At 37.5% G+C, this 18308-nt stretch overlaps 1 protein-coding gene across 1 annotated transcript in view; it reads right to left on the reverse strand.

The window, feature by feature from the left end:
• The window catches only part of LOC134543226 (zinc finger protein 837-like), a 63483-nt gene extending 46756 nt beyond the window's left edge, over positions 1 to 16727 (reverse strand). The window contains exons 1-2 of the mRNA XM_063388128.1: positions 16455 to 16727; positions 5723 to 6423 (exon numbers count right to left, since the gene is read on the reverse strand). Of these exons, the coding sequence (XP_063244198.1) occupies positions 5723 to 6412 (690 nt within the window). The 5' untranslated portion in view covers positions 6413 to 6423; positions 16455 to 16727. The remainder of the gene's footprint in view (positions 1 to 5722; positions 6424 to 16454) is intronic.
• Positions 16728 to 18308: the final 1581 nt, after the last annotated feature.

Raw genomic sequence — 18308 nt, forward strand, 5'->3', positions numbered from 1 at the left:
ATGAACATGGCGGACTAGGATGCTGATGTGGGTCAGCAAGAGTAATGCGAATGTGTATGATATTAGTAGTGATGTATTTAGTAGTAATATAGTGAAGAAATAAATAAACATTACATAAACAATATATACAAATAAAAACTATAAAACCAAAATCTCTTGCTTGATAAAATAAATAGTCCCCAAAAATAAAACCATAAAACTCTTGTCTCTAATTATTAGCAGTCCAGAAATGAAATTGAAGTTTTTGAAATGAGGATGTAATAGAGATGAACGCCAATAATTTGTCGGGTGGAAAAAAAAAAAAAACAGTAACCAAAAATATACGACTTGTTGGGGGGGGGGGGGAGGGGGGGGGGACAGAAATTTAAGGAAAAAAATATGTCGGAGAGAGGAGAAATATAGACAAAACTTGACCAAGGTTGTACATCTGTAACAAAAGCAACGTTTCTTTCGTTCAAGTTTTTACAGCATGTGGTTACGCATCCATTCGAAGGAGACCACCAGCAATTGAACACGTGGCAGAAGAATACACGATATACAGAAGCAGTGGCGTAGCCAGGATTTGTGTATGGGTGGGGGTTAAGAAGTGGGGGGTCCGGGGGTCCTCCCCCGGGAAAATTTGAATTTTAAGGTGTAAAATAGTGCTATTTTAGCAGTTTTCGGTACTTAAATTTAAATATTGTAATGGTAAAATTTTTATTAATTTTAATATGAAATTTGTTTGAGTGATGAATAAGAAATTAATTAAAGATTTGGTGCTAAGGGGGAGGGGGGGGTTTGAATCCCTAACTCCCCCCCCACCACCGGCTACGCCCCTGTACAGAAGCCTCCTGCCCCTCTGGAACTACAGCTCTGGGCTGACTAAACGCTGAGCTGCAGGAAGACCTTTCTATCACACCTCAAGGCTGGGGAGCTCGAAGGGGGGCGGGGCGGGGGGGGGGGGGGAGCAACCAGGATCTGCGGTCCGGGCCTCGGCAATGTCAAATCAGGCAGGCAGAGCGAGAGAGAGAGAGAGAGAGGGAGAGGGAACGACCGAAAATGCCTTGGCCACGCACACCCAGCCGTGACCTTGGCGGGCCTTGCGGTAACACCCACCGGACACCCGCCGGCCTTGGCCTTCACATGAAGTGGAACACGACTGCTCTCCAAGATGGATTGACCGCCGGCAGCGCTGGGCATATATGTATATATACCTCCGTGTGAGAGTATTTTTATCTATGTGTATTTTGTATGCTTTTTATATGCTATATATAATATATAAAATAAATACAACAGTTAATAATAATTTGGTGAGAGACACATGAAGAATTAGAACTCAAAATAAATTATTATTATTATTATTATTATTATTATTGTTTAGGACATTTGTGATTTTGTCATGTGCTCAGTTTATCACATTTTATGTTTGTGTTGTCTATTTTTGTGAATGTCGCTGTGTACTATTATGTGTTAACTATGTATTATTTTATGTAATATTTGTTAAGTGCCTGCCTATTAATCACACTCAATGTTATCATCATCATTATTATCATCATCATCATCATTATTATAGAAAATCAACATGGACACTGCACCCCAAGCAAATCAACCTTGCAGTAGAAACAGAAAGAAGACCTCAAGACATTGATATACCCCCTGAGGGTTCAGTTTCAGGAGACGCTGCAGGATTGCCAATGTGCACTTTTATTTGTAGTGCAGTACATATTTCTATCTTCAAAATAGCAACCCTGTTGCTGAGAATAATGAGGTTTAGTGGTCAGGTCATACCGAACATAGGCAACACCTCCACTAGTCACGTCAACAAATGTCACAGCCTAGGACAGGGTCCAAGTTAGGCCTCTAAGCCCAAAAGTTTACCAACACAAAATACAAACCCTCTTAATGGAACTCTAATCAAGACGTACAAACGTTCATTTTGGAATGACACTAGGTTATTACTTCGTGCGGAAACAGAAAAGCATTTAGTATTCAGTAAGTAAAAAATTACTGAATCTATTATCTCTGTCAATAATCAATGATGTCAAACCTGAAATTGATTATAAAAAAATTTTTACCTTCTACAGGGACTCAAAAGACTGTGTTTTCCTAAAATAGACTGCAGAAAAAGAGAACATTCCAAAACATTCTACTAACCAAACAAGTACCAGTCGGACTTTTGCACAGAGGGTTTTATTGCAAACTGTTTCAGATGGACGTTTTCTTAGTAGGTATGTATTTGTTTGAATAATGCTATCTCTTATATTAGTCATGAATTACAAATCGGATAATCTCTCAAACAGTAACAATTTGTCTGAACTTTTAAAATAACAAATACTTATAGTCTTCTTAACAGTTCTAAACAGCAATATCCTACTTGCTAAGTAAATTAAATTATTATTTTTTTCATGTTTTCCTTTACATTCAAGCCAATAAAACTCCAATTGTAAGATTCCTACAAAGTTTCAACAAACATTTTATAGAATCTGTGAAAATGTAAAGTTTTTGTCATATTCTCTTTATGAGCTCCAAACAGTGGCTTTGCAAGGCCCTAATATTCTTATAGAGGAAGATAAGCGGGTAACCGGGCGATGTAATAATCCTCGGGGAACAGGAAATATTTAAAAAAATTAGCTCTTTAAAACAAAGTTTTTTACGCCAAGGTGGAACTTAAATTTGAACGAAGGCTTAGCTAATTTCTCTAAGAATTTAATTTTTGATATTCTCGTTAAAATTCTCATAAATTGAGTTAACATCTAAAATGTTAATGTTTGTTCGTAAAAAATCTTAAATCCCCGAAAGTTCTTCACCGATAACTTTGAAATTTTTTAACAAAGTTGCACTAAAATACACACGTGTTTTATATACTGAAGTCACACCTGTGACATGTAAAAAGATAGATAAAAATATAGATAGGTAACCACATATATTTTTAATATTTTCATTGCTATAGTGTGACATAAAGAGATGTATATAATTATAAGTATTTAGAGGATAGAGATAGACAGATATAGAGGGAGACATATATACATATGTATATAGAGAGATGCAATAACTGTATCTATAACTTTGACCCATGTTCATTTGACAATCATTAAACTGATCCATCTCAAGAAATCTTACGTATACTTTACATTGATCACAGAATTTCTGAACATTAATTACCAGTTTGCATTTCCTGGTGTTTATTAAGTGTAGAATACTTTAACTTAAATCATGTAACATCATAATTAACATTCTATCAATTTTCAAATTAAATTATGTTAGCTTAAATTAGGTATATACTGTATGATTGTGCTTATGCATATCATAATGAACAAGTCTCACATTTTTTGATCAAATAAAGCTACAGCACCACTCATGTTTTAATTTTTTATTTACGTAGCAGAAAAATGTAAATGTTACTATTTAATTGAGATTTTCAAGTGCAACAAAACAGATACCGTAATTTAGTTTAAATAATTGTAAGTATGATAAATAAATTTTGTCTGCAAGAACAAAAAAAAAATCCCTTTCGGCACAGCTTACAAGCGTAGGTAGATTTCGTAGTACCTATTTTTTCCGGAAATATTTTGGAAATTTCTATAAAATTCTGGAAAATTTAAGAACTTAATGTACATTACATAATTTATGTTCTCCAATATTACAAAATGATTGATTGAACATTTTCTCATTTTCCATGCAGAGAAAATATTATGACTGTTTTTAACTCAATGCATCCAGCATTGACTGGTTTAGAACAAATTGTTATTTCAGCTTTACCACAATTCCCCGTACAATCTTATCTCTACCTACCTATTGCTCACCGGAGTGACTTCAGCTTTAGAACCAACGCCCACTCCACTGGCTAATACCTCCGTGGATAGGAGTGTGCGCACAATGCATGTCAAGGCGAAGGCAGGTGCATCGGGAAAGAATAAGACTGGTTTTCAAACAGGGGCCCTCCAGGGCAGGGCAAGCCGGGAAATCACTCGGAGCCCGCGACTATCGAAGCCCCGCTTTTAATTTTTGAAGTGAAACGTCTTTGGGTGCAATGAGAGTAACATTTCAAGGCTGAATTTTAATGCAACATTTTCGTGAAACACTGTTGTGAAACGTTTCTGACGTGAAAAGGACAGAAAATAGGTACGTGGCCAAAGATATATAAAGAGAGAACTATGCTATCTACATACATAGCTGGTCTCGTTTTCGTTCTCCTCTTTGCATGATGATTAGTCCCGCACCCAAAAAAAAAAATAGAACCGAGAGAGATAGATGAACAAAAGAATGAGATAGTGCGCATGCACTTGTTTCAGAAAATAGATATAGGTATCCTATACAGTCAGCTGTGAATGTCTTGAATTTTATATCTGCTAACAGCGTGCTCGCGTTCCTCCTTGTTCAACCAGCAGCGTAGAGAGAGCTGTTGAGACAGTCCCTGCGATTCCCACATAGATAGCGCTGCCTGTTATGAATATAATATTTTGTTCAGAGATTTGGCATGTTCCAAATGGCGGAATTGTTTTGACGAAACAGTAGCACGCACATTTTTTTTCTTTATGGTGTATTTAAACAGTGGTAAATATTTTGTTAATCATTATTGATTGATCAATAATTATTTATATTCTGAACAGTTATTTTGAAGTGTGGAATAATTTTGTTAAAACCTGTTTATTAATTTATTTTTATTTTAATCAAATTTCTAATCCTCAGATATTCCAAAAAGAAATGAAAGCCAAAAAACCCTGCGCTGTGTTATTTTTAGAAAATTGTTTTCTTTCTCTCTTTCTCTGCTGTTTTACTCCTTACGATATACTTACGAGTCGATGTTTGAATTGCCAAAGAAGTTTCACTTCTATCACATGTACTGAGTTACACGTGCTCTTTTTTATTACCTATTGTTGTTTGTGTAGTGTACTTTTTAAGATATTACTAACTAATTTTTTTTTTTCACACTTGTCCATTCCCCACGATACTGTACTTTTAACATGTAATTATATAAATAAAATTACAAAATGTATAGATTTTGGAAACTTAGTTTGTGAAACCAACATTTAAAGGGTAAAATGGTTCAATAACATAGTTAATAATTTTCTTTTATTGTAAATTATTTTATTTTTGACCCTTTAATCTTATATTTGATTCATGGGGTATATTCGAAGCACTCTCTATGATTTGAATTCAAGATTCGGATTCGAGAAAATTGGGATTTGAACCATCACTACTATGAACTGATCCTTGTCTTCACACGCAGGGCCATCACTGGCATGTGTACTATGACGTGTGCATTTGTTATGTTTGACCTTCCAACAAACATGCCCTGTAGTTAATAAAATAAGAGTAAAGTTTTTATTTGATGTATAGTGCAGGCCAAAAATCCTTCAAGCTGTCAGTGCAGGGATGAGGAGCGTAAGGGGTGAGCGGAACGGAAGAGGAAGTACGGGGAGAGAATACGTATCAGCCATGGAGGTTGAAAAAACTCCTCGAGTGCAGCAACAGCCTCGTTTCAATATGTTGATGTTGTACGAACAGCTGATGCTTGACTGAGTTGGCAGTATTTGTTTCCATAGGGTTCCACCGTTTGGTTCTTCGGAGCAAAGTGTTTCCATCAAACTATGAAGCCCAGCACGCAAGAGTTTTGGCCCACACTAGAATTCATATTTTAATCTACTGGTTATGGAATATCAAATACCTATCGCATCAAAACTGGGTCATTTGAAGTGCCGTGAGACTTGATGAGCTCTGAAACGGCGGAGAGGAGACTCACCAGGGGAACCTGCTGCACCGGCATCATGCCCGACGGCCCGGGCACCGGCTCGCTGCCGAGCGGCGAGGGCAGTCGACTGCCGACGCCCGAGCAGGGCCCGGGGGCGCATCCCGCGCTCACCGTCATGTCGCAGGGCGAGAGGTCGTCCCGTCCCGCCTCCCCCCCTCCCTCGTCGCAGCTGTCGTTGTCCGAGTCCTCGCGCCGGCGCGACGGGGACGGCGTCTCCGCCTCCTCCGCCCCCTCCAGCAGCCTCTTGACGGCGCCCCCGGCGACGGGGGGCTCCTCCGGGGTGAGCCGCGGCGTCTCGGGGGCCTTCTGCCCCTCCCGCACGCCGGTCATCTCCGCCAGTCCCTTCACCTTGAGGCTCTCGGCCGTCTTGAGCAGGGCCGACAGCTGGCAGTACTCCACGTTCACCTCGCCCTTGTACATGAACTCGACGAGGGTCCGCAGCTCCGCGAAGCGCACGTCCTTGAGGATGACGATGGGGTGGCGGCTGGGGTGGTCGACGAACAGCGTCTGGAAGTAGGACGAGCAGGCGGACAGCACCACCTTGTGGGCGCGGATCGAGTGGCCCTCGGCGCAGGCTAGCGTCACGTCCACGAGGCTCTCGTCCTGCAGCAGCTGACTGAAGACGCCCAGAAGGTTGCTCTGATGATTGTTCCACCTCAGGCAGTAATGCTCACTTCCCATGTCTGTGATCTCTGCAACAACACACCGCAATAGCATGACAGCATGTAGGCCTAGAAACTTCACAATTTCATTTCAAAGAAAGGACTCAAAACACTTTAAATCTTTTATTCCTTTAAGGTTCCCACAGACGACTGATCATTATTCTTGTCCTGACGGAGGGTTGTTAAAACTGTTTCCTGCCTTGCTAATGTTAGGGCAACAAAATTAATTTTTAAAAAATTGAATGTAACAAAAGTTGTATACAATTTTATAACAAACTTGCCTTAGTTCAACGACTAGGAAACCATAGTGTCTCCTTTCATTGATTTCTTGTTTAGTTTCATTGATAATTTGTGAAAACAAAAAAAATTAAGAAATAATTTTAGGTTTTCTTGTACCTATACTGAATTCTAAAAGTCCTCTTTAATTTTCTCTTATAGACATAATTTATTTTAGCTAAAATTATTTAGCGATGGTATTTTCTCTGACAATCATATTAAGTAGATTTAGAAGAAAGACTACCTATTGTACCTTTTGTACCCCAAAAAAAAAATCAACTTATTAGTTATACAGGTATTTTACACAAATCATTTTCAAATTGATACATAAAATATAGTAATGGAAAATTGATCATTACTGGGCAACATCTGACCAAAGGGGTAGAAATGGAAAAGATTTTTTGCTAAAACTCCCTTAATATAACAAATATAACATCTATATGAAATATGTAGGCCTATATCTTCTTAGAGTAATACCAAAATATTTTATCAAAATAAATTTATCATGCACCATCAAATCTGTTCAAATTGTCTGTAAACCTATTAAATATTATACAAATTTTTTCTGAAATTGGTTCAACCAACTGGAGTTAAAATAAAATAAAATAAAATAAAATAATACTTGCACCATATAAAATAGCAAATCCATTCTCATTTATTGTACAACTGTTGTATTAACAACAACTTTTGTCTGAAATAATTTTTGAATTAACCAAACATTACTTTAAGAAATAATAAGAGTATGAAGGACAAAATAAACATAATCCTTTAGTAGGTGTACAATCCAAACTGTTAAAATTTATTGTAAAAATAAAACTGTTGGCTAAAACAATTTTTGACAAGACAATCTATTACTGCAAAAAAAAAAAAGGGTTTAAAATTAAAAAAAAAATTCAAAACTTCCTTAATATGTACGCTATCAAATTTCTTCATAGTTATTATAAATCTTCTAAATATTATTTTAACCCAGGACCAAAAAAAAAAATGTTTATATGATCACTTATTAATGCAAGGTATGAAAAATAGTATTTGAAATTCATAACTATCTTAGTAGACATAGTATGAAGTTAGTTCTATAAGCAGTGGCGGATCCAGGATTTTGGTTTGGGAGGGGCTTGACCCAGCTGAGGCTAGGCTTTATCAAGGCAAACACTAAAACAATAGTGGACCCAGATGCTCTTGGAGGGGGCTTGAGCCCCTTAGCCCCCCCTCTGGATCCGCTACTGTCTATAAGTTATTCAATGCTGGATGCATTGAATTAAAAAACATTCTAAACATGTTAGCTGCATGATATATGAGAAAATGTTAAAATTATCATTTTAGAATATTAGAGAACATAAAGGATGTTATGTACATTAAGTTCTCAAAAGAAGGTTCTTAAAACATTGACACACTATTTATAAATTCCTACTTCTAATAATTTTTTTTTTTTTTTTAATTCCTGACTTTTCTTGACTTTTGATGACCACAGACATTTTGACAGCAATGGAAAGGCTATTAACCTTGTCAGAAAAACAAACTAGCAATCTAACATGTTCTGCACCTATAGTGAAGGCTATCGTGACCAGAATCACTAACTCAGTGGCGGATCCAAGGGGGGGCACCAGGGGCAAATGCGCCCCCCCCCCCCCAAAAAAAAATAACAGTTGTCTGCTACATTAATATTGCCGACAAAAATTATTGTTTCTGAAACCAATAAAATATTTTAATATAATTAATGAATTTCTTGTAGTCATAAAATCTGGTGGTTGGATGTTTTGTGTAGTATGAGTAGATTGAATACAAGTTTAGTAATTTTAAGACATTTTTTCTCTGGCTGTTCTGAAATCCTAGAGTGCCCCCTCCAAGATGAACCTCTGGATCCGCCACTGTGTAACACGCAACTGAATGAAATTGATTCCAAGGAAGAAAATTCTCACTACACTATTCAACTCAATGCTAGCAGCTTAAGTAGATGGGAACACTAATGTCAAACTTAAAAGTTAATAAAACTGCAAAATTTCAAGAACACTACTTAATATGAACTAAATAAAATATTTTACACCAAGTATGAAATAACTTTAAACTATAGCTGAAAAAATTACAGAAGCATAAACAAAATAGTTTGTCTGGCTTACAAAATTATTTAAATTATTCCTATTTCCGTTATTCACAAGGTCAATCTTTCTGATAATGAATTCCAGTAAGTGCATTGGCCTACACTTGGTGCATTGAGCAAGTGCACACAAGTGCAATAATTCAGTTCCCGCACCATCTACAGATAAGTGCATAGCAAATATTGCAAATAAATAAGTATGAACAAAAATAAAAATATAAGAATTCTTGAATTCATCCTAACTTATGCGCCTCAGATGACAGAAAGAGAGGATAGGAAATGTCTTATAGTAAAATAAATGTTAATTGCTAAACAAATTCAAGATCGAAAACAGATGTGCATATAGGTATTTAACTGCTTGATGTCAGAGAAATTTCTAAGAGTATTTTTTTTTCTTTCCCAACCATTTTAAACATCTAGGAAGAGAAATTTACACAAATAAATAGGGACGATATTATATGGAGGATTGCAATAAAACCAAAATAACACTAAACAGCATGTCAATAGAACATATATAACACTGAAATGCAAGTTAATACAACATGAAGCACCCAAATACACCTGAAAGCACAAAATAATCAACATTTTTAATCAAAAATTTAACTCAAAACACTAAAACTTATTTCTTTTAATTTATTAAACTCAAGGAATGTAATATATTTAACATGAACGTTGTACTAAATGGATGTAGATACTAAATAGATTTAATTTTTTTTTTTTTTTTTTTTTTTTTACTTTTTTGACTTATTAACTGTTATTAGTAACTAATTTTTAAATTACAGTATTTGTATATTTTTCAAACACAGTTAATTACTTGAGGATTTATTTTTATTGCTCCAAGTACCTAGTTAAAAATGCTTATTACAGTTTATTATATTGTAACAAGCATCAAATATCAGTCACAATAAACTGTTTTGGTGAATTAAGTACTATGAGAAATTTAAGTGTCATATTTGTTTAATAATATACCCTACTATATTTATGAATAAACAGAATTCATAAAAAATACAAACCATAACATAGAAATCTCCTGTTTTTTAAAAACAATATTAGCCCTAAAATAAAACCATAATATATTGTCCCTACTTATAAAATAAGAGCATTTAAACAATGTGCCTTAAATATGCATTTTTCTCAGTTTGCAGCCAGTTGCTGATGGCAACAGCACGGTCACTTTCGCAATTCCAGTTTCCGAGGACCACTGAGTGTGCACTTAATGCAGTCCCCCTGAGAATGTGCATTCAAACCAACCACTAATACATATTACTGATGTATAACTTGCATTTGTTGCTTGGTCATAAATTTTCTCACCAGATATTCACCAACATTTTTTTTTTGAGCTGTAAAAGGTCACGCAAGTGATTAAAATTTTAAAAAACTTGCTTGATTTTTTACTGCTCTTAGACAACATTTAGTAAATATCTGTCCAGAAAATTTGAGAATAAATACAACATGTGAGAGTGCTATTGTGATAAGTTTACACGAAAAGCCCTCAAAAAAAAAAAAGTATTTGACAGTGCCTCAAGAGCCTGCAAGCTGTTGTAACTCATTCCCCAACTTGCTTTGGAAGTGCTCCTCGCTTTATTCCCGTCAACCGGTAACGCAACAGTCAAAACGAGGAGATCTACATTCAGTCAGTAAGTATACTTGAAACACGCTCAGTCGCACTGTTATGCAGTTATGCACAAAGGTTTCAGATGGTCTGTGGCTTTCGCAGGGGAAGAGATTGGGAGGATATATCTCCCCCTCCTTTTCTTTTTATCAAAATCTTAAAAAAAAATCTATCATTCCTACCAACAAATGTAAAGAATTTGAAAGCAAGCCATAGACAAAGTAGTTCTATCTCCCCCCCCCCCCCCCCCCCCCACAATCCTTCCTCAATGTGCGAAATGAAATTCTGCGTATGCTCGTGAAGATGATCAAAATGTCACTGACCCACATGCATATTCGCAGTGAATCACACACAGTGTTTGGGATCACACACATGAGCCACACTCATTGACACATATAAACCATGTGTTAGCCCTTTACTTATTAGCCTGTCCACAGTAACACTCCATTTTATGCCATTCTAATGTGTAGTTCAAGCCTGTTGCCTTGGAATTATGTACGACTATGAGTGGCTGTGGCCTGTAACAGAAGGAGCGTAAATCAAGCGTGGGGGTACGCCCTGAGCCCGAATATTTTTATTATGATTTATTTTTGAGGGAACATTAAATTCATGTGTTAAACTTTTCTTTCAACAAAAGTTGTATGAAACTATTATAGTTCAGAATTTGAGACCATAAATTTGTAAATATAACAAGGCCAATCTCTGGGATGCATTCTTCCCTTGTAAGACTGCCTTTCCCCAGACGTCCCACTGGAGCCACCCATGAACGTAACTCAAATACGTACTTTTGCTTACGACGCCCATCCAACGATTGCTTGAATTACCCGTTTTTCATGCACAACTACTAAGGCCTGTATGTACAGTCGATCGAGAACTCATGCTGTTTAACTTAATAATATTGACATTTAAACTCTTCAACATGTTCAAAATGCTAGTTTTGGCCTGTTGTAACTAACTGGACACTTGCAAAACTAGAACAAGTAGGCACAAGGGGAAGCCAGTTTATGTTTCCAAATATATATTTTTTTTTAATGCGTGTGTTTAGGTACCCTGATGGGACAAAAATTACAATTCTATTGCTGATATAATCCATTGCAAACATTATAAGTTATGTGATAGGTGAAAGATGACCTTACAATTAAGGCCATAGTAACATTTGGTATTTTCTTTTTTTTAATTTAGGGGTTTGAAAAAATTTGTACATTATTTGCACCTGGGCTCTTAGTTCCTCTCGACAAAAACTGGCTGTGAGTGTTGCCTTTTGAATAAAAATTGAATATGAACCTCATTCACATAATGGGCAGAGCCAATAGTATAACAATAATAAGCTGCCTATAATCTACACACAGAGAGTCTAAATTCATTAGTTCTTTAATTTTTTTCTAAGCCTAATTAGGGTACAAGAATGGCAAACTATAAATACCCTACTTGCAGTTAGCCATAGTTTAAATTAATCAATCACTGGAAAGACTACAGTAAATGTTTCTGCAGCTGGGAACTGAACCTCGGACTCCAGATAATCTGGTACAGGGGACCAAGCGAGTACGTAGAAGATGTAAAAGAAATCTTGAACCACTCCAAGAAGTTATAAAGGACCAGCTGCAGTGCCTGGCGTTGCCCGGGCTGAACACAGGGTGACAGCGCTGTATTACAGTGTGGTGGACATAGAGAAATGACACACAATTGCTGTTTGTATGTCTATGACCTATGATTTTCTGTTTACCCATGGTGATCGGTTGAATGGTTTAGAAGTTAAAGTGCTCCAGTGCTATCTAGTGGTAAGTTATAGCCAGGGGCGTAGCAAGGGGGGAAGGGGTTTAGGGGTTCAAACCCCCCCCCCCCCCCCTTAGCACCAAATCTTTAATTAATTTCTTATTCATCACTCAAACAAATTTCATATTAAAATTAATAAAATTTTTACCATTACAATATTTAAATTTAAGTACCAAAAACTGCTAAAATAGCACTATTTTACACCTTAAAATCCTAATTTTCCCGGGGGAGATCCCCCCCACCCCCCGCTTTAATACGGGGGGTCCACGTTTCTGAACACCCCCCATACACAAATCCTGGCTACGCCACTGGTTATAGCAAATTGGATAGCATAAAAACCTTCGCCATGAAAAAACACTTCAATGTGCCAACTTTCAAAGCGATTGGTCCAACGGTGTCAGAGTTTATCGACGTCATACATACCAGCATCCAATATTATATATATAAAAGTCATAATTACAAAGAGAAATATAGCTTTGACAATAAACTGTAAAATGTTCAATCAAATGATACATGCTAAAATATTATTTATTATGCTTGTAGGACTGGAAATCTAGGGCAAACCTTACAGAAATTTTCAATGGAAAGAACAAACACCTTTTGTGAGGTAATAGGTTCAAGTACCCAGGGAAAGAAAGATTTTTCCTAAATACTCTTTATAGGCTATATGTGAGATTAAAACAATGGTTTGGACACTAAGTAGTTAAGTTTAAATAATGCAACAGCTCAGTGTGACTGAATAAAAAAGTTTTCTTAACAGTTTACCACTACATATGTAAAATATCAAAGAAATTATGTACCCTTCAGATAAAGTTAGTAGCCTATTATGTGCAACCAGTATTACAACCATTTTTCGCTAATAATACACACAATATTCCCAACTGAACCGACAAATTTTAAAAGTTTTTAATTTTAATAGATCAGTATTTTCGTTATTAAAATGGTATGGGACTACCATAAATCATATGACCATAACTTGCCTAAACAAAATACTTCACTAAAAACTTGGATTGTCACAATAATGCTACATAGCCTACTCACAGTTATTAATATTTTATTAAAATTAATATAAAACAATGTCTGGTGAAAATCAAACTAATTAATAAATTAAAGCATTTTAACACTTACAATATGTAATTATAAACCCATTTAAGATGTGGTTTACATAATATTTAATAAACCTAAAGGAAATAAGTAATTTCTATGCAGCATGTTAAAGAAATAATTAAATATTCCTTGTGAACCTTTCATCAAACTTTTAAGAACAATTAAAAACTATTTTGCAACTAAGGATTTATAATTAGGCATACAATTTCTCAGAACTGGAAAAAGATTTAAAGAAAAAATACACATATAGGTAACTTACCTTACTTTTTTGAAATGTTATTAAAATACAAACTTATCCATAGTAAAAAAAAAAAAATTAAGGATTTGAAGCTGATTAATAGTGGCATTCAAAATTCAGTTCAATTTTCAAAATAATTCTAATTTTTTTATTAGAATGCAAAAATGGCTGGTTCTTCCCAGTTAAAAATTTAGAAATATCAAGCACACCTTGTTAAAAAAAAAAGAAGAGAATAAATAATTTCCGCACATCAGAAGCTTATGCACTGATATTCTCTAATACCTAATGCTTAATAAACTCTTAAACTCCCGCCAAAAACACAGCTTTTGAAATTGTAGAAGTGCGCCAAGTAACATAACAGTCACATAAAAAAAAGTAGAAATTATTCAAATCGCATGACGGTATTGAATGCCAACCATTGAGAACTACTGTACTACATTGGATTTGAGAAAATGCTTGGGCGGCAAAATTATACACAAGATAGAACAATAAAATTAAAAGAGCAGAGTTTAATAATTAAACTTTTTATTATTAATAATATTAATATATATTATTATTAATTACGGGACTGCCTAACCAAATATTTTAATAGCTAGGGACAATAGTTGACGACTTGAAACATTTAGAATTATTCTCAAAATCATATATTTGAATGACAATATAAATACTCATTTGATTTTTTTTATGGTAGCCGAGATGTTCTATTGAATGAAATGTATAAACATTCGTAATAAACCCAATACTTAAAAATAAATTCGGAATTCAATTTATGTCTTATTTTCAGGTTTCCTGCCTGGCGCACTATATTTTATTGGTTCAAATACCTAGTGAGTAATGTCGCGGGTAAATTGTTGTACAATCGAAAACGGTTACATTATCTTCAACAGTGATGATAAATAGTCACTCAAGAACATAATTCATAATCAATTTCTCGGTGACCGTGATTATTCACATTTTACTCAGGTGAGTTACACTCGTTTCTGAAGAAGAAGAAGAAAAAGTGAGTAATGCATGTAATTTGTTCAACAATTAGAAATATTTTGAAAGATTGGAATTATATTACCTGCACGAATTTGTCTTGATTATTCACATTTTACTCAGGTGAGTTACACTCGTTTCTGAAGAAGAAAAAGTGAGTAATGCGTGAATTTGTTCAACAATTATAAATATTTTGAAAGATTGGAATGATATTACCTGCACGAATTTGTCTAAGTATAACTTATTAAACTAGCATTATTAATGTATTCGCAATATTTTCAACAAAAAACTATTTTCGTATTGTATATAAACTACATCTACTTACTGCAGTTTTATATCGTCTTCCTTTCTGTTGCATAGCCGACAATGTTGACGTAGGTACATCAATAAAAAGCAAATAAAAATCTCGACAAAATTAAAACACGCGAGAAACACTTACTACGTAGCTAAGTGTATAATAGATTGCGCCTAGTAGTTATTAAACATCTATATATACCTAACCAGCCACGAACTAAATTTGCAAAAGCATTGGCCTACTTCACTTTATCTCATGTGCCACATTATCTAAATGTCGTATTGTGTTTATATTTATATGCTATTATTGTTTTATTTTATAATATTTATTTAGGTTATATATTCTAAACCAGTCAGAATAATCAGTTTGCACTAACCTTACACATGGCAGGATTTAAATAAATTTGGTTAGGTAGTAAAAGTAGCGCTTAAGTGTAAACACTAGAAATACAGCATGTGTTACACTATATTTGCAAAAATAACGGCGTGTAAATATGTTAAGTTTTACAGCACACAACCCAACTCACAGTATCGTAACACGAGAAAAACAGTTTTTGCCACGTGTTTCTAATGCGTCATTTCAAGTTCATGAAATTCCGAAAGCCTGCGAAACTCCGCAAGATCGTAAATCTGAAGAAGGAAGGCTATTAGCAACGTACTTCGGCTAAAAATAGTTCGTGACGATTTTAAGCGAACTACACTTTGTCGAGTTGTAACCGGGAATTTCACAGTCGCGTCATAAAAAAAAGAAGTGAAAACTGACCACGTAACAAGACTGCACATTACCTCAACATTTTTTTTTTAAAGCTAGTTACATTTTTATATCCCCGTAAGAAGCGCGACGGCCTTTATTTTGAAGGTCAAATAAATTACGTTGGGACCGGTACGCGACGCCGAACAGGAACTTTGGCGTCCGGCGAGACCGCCATGCACGCCGCGGCAACGAAAATAGCATTTTGACGTTGCAGCGGCCGAGAGAGGGGAGAACAGCTGTGGCGGGGCGTCGGGCATCAACACACGGCCGCTCGACGCAGGTTAGGGCACGACGCAGGCTCGATAACCGCCGGAACGCCTTGTCTCGCTCGCACGCAGCGTGTGTGGAAACAAGCCCAACAGAAATACACACACACTTCCCTCTCTCTCTCTCTCTCTCTCTCTCTCGCTCTCTCCCGCGGGCGATGCCAATTCTCGAGTTGTCAATCACTCTTCTCTCGCTCCTTTCCCTCGTGTGGGGCCCCACCAACCGGAACCTCGCATTGTTGGGGTAGTCCGCAAGGCAGACGCATATTCCCTACGGTGATCTAATGGTCGAGAGGCGCGTTATGTAATCTTTAAGTTTGCACGCAACGACGCACTGCCAACTTCGATCGCAGCCGAGTGAGAGGGGAGAAAGAAGGGGCTTTTAAAAAAAAAAATTCTGAAACACACCGCTGCCGACTGCTGTCGTCAAAATGGCGGAGTGTTTTCCTCTAAACACGCCGATGATTCTTTCCGGGACCTTCATTTTTTTTCATCACTCCGGCAGCCGTGACCAAACATAAAGACTATGGAATTTCTTCCGGCAGAAAGCACTCGATCGAGAGGGTTCTCAAACCCATGGTCGACGCACAACAAAAACAACTCGAGCACACACGACGTGACACCTCGGACACTTCCAAGCCTCTCCCAAAACGCACGTGAATATTTACCTTGCTACATGAAACAGAACTTAAGCCACGCCACTTCTTCATAGGCGGCACGACCGGCCAGCTCTGACGTCGGCGGCCGACTGAGCCGCCCGCGCAGGAGGGAGGGGGCGCGCGAGGGGCGGGCAGCACCCGCCTCCGGCCGAGTCACGCCGCCGTCCCTGAGGTCGTGCAGCTCCGCGGGGCCTCTCGCAGAGCCTCGCTGCGCCGCCGCCCGCCCGTTCGAGTCAGCCGCGGGGGTGGGGGCAGTTTCTGCGCGATGCAACACCTCCGGGCCGCGTCCGCGAACTGCATGGCGGGCGGCGGGAAGCTGGTTTGACTAGCCGAGTAGAACGGCCACGACGGAGCTCCCTCCCCTCTCCCGCCTGCCTCCCCCTCTTCCTCGCCCGGCGACACTGCGCTCCTCTCTCCGTGCGAAAGGAATCGACCGGGGGCGGGGAACCTAGGGAGGGGGAGGGGGACCCGCGGCGTCGGAGGGGAAGTGGGGGCGGACTAGAGAGCAGTTCTCGCACGCACTTCGTGTTGTCGCTTTTCAAGTCGCGCGAGCGGACGAACTCTTGGTAACAACGGCGTTCGGAGGTGGACTGTCACCGGAACTTGAAACTCGAATAAGTCTCTAATCGACCGAATGCGGGCTTAAACTAAGATAATATTGCGTTTAAAAAAATCAAGAAATGCATGCCCCCTTCACAAAATATTTGCAGGGTAAAAACACTTCACTCTGAAATACTTTCATCGTTTCATGTTGAATGTTACCAACATCAAAGTTAGTTTTAAGCATGAGCTGTATCGATTTAACCGATTACTCATGCCTTGGAGCTAAATATAAATGTGCGTCATGCCTGGCAATGTTAGCACTTGCTATTTATAATTTACATACCTGAAGTGTTGTGTACTTCTCATGTTACTTTTTAACTTTCGTATCATGTGTGACGCAGTGTTATCCGTGCAATGCAACTTGAAATAATCAGCTGGTAACTTTTCAACTGCACTAGATGCAGAAAAGTGGTTTTTGGATAGGAAAATGAATTTTTGTATTGTTAAGCGTACCAAGACTGTTTTTTTAATCCCATTAAGAAATTAAATGACTTGGTAATAATATAAATATTTATATGAGGCTAAATGTTTGTACAGAAACGCAAAAGAGTTGTATCTCAATTTTGTGCATGATTATTACGGCAATGAAACGTGCATGTTTTCTATTCCCAAACATGAACCAGCAAAATATGCACGCACACATGACGAAACAAGCGCTTGAATAACCACCGCATAAACTAGAGAAGACCCACTGCAATTGCTTGCTACAGACATTGTCACGCCTGAGAAAGATGGAAACGTTGTGAAGTCAAGTTTTGTACTTCCTATCAATCATAGGAGTTGGTGTTTTCTCGGAAACAACCTGGTAGAAAAGAAGACTTCAAACACGTATACATGTGCTTTATTTCTAGAGGTACGAAAATTCGACGATTCATTTGTTCTCAAGCTAGAACGCTAACCTTCATACTCTCGCACTGAGTTCATACTTCGACCGTAGTTATTGAATACGCCCCTCTGCGACCGTGAGCCAACGAAGCTCACCTATGGATAGGGAACGGAAAAATTCGCTGGGTCAATGACCTCTAGGATAGCCTCCATTATCCTCTGCACTTCTCAAGTAAACACGCGTGTTCATTGGTTACTAAATTGTGAGGCGTCTCCACTGAGTAGCTTGTGATTCGACGCTTCTTTGGTCTATAGTCTCTCATTGGCCCAGAGAGCTCTAGTTAAACTGCGAGCCAATAGCAGAACCAGCAGGATTGTACACATGTTTGAAATTCAGCCTATCACGAAATGAATCCGCGAATTTTTCCGGTCTCT

Source organism: Bacillus rossius (genome assembly GCF_032445375.1).
Source record: "Bacillus rossius redtenbacheri isolate Brsri chromosome 9 unlocalized genomic scaffold, Brsri_v3 Brsri_v3_scf9_2, whole genome shotgun sequence".
NCBI classification, from domain to species: domain Eukaryota; kingdom Metazoa; phylum Arthropoda; class Insecta; order Phasmatodea; family Bacillidae; genus Bacillus; species Bacillus rossius.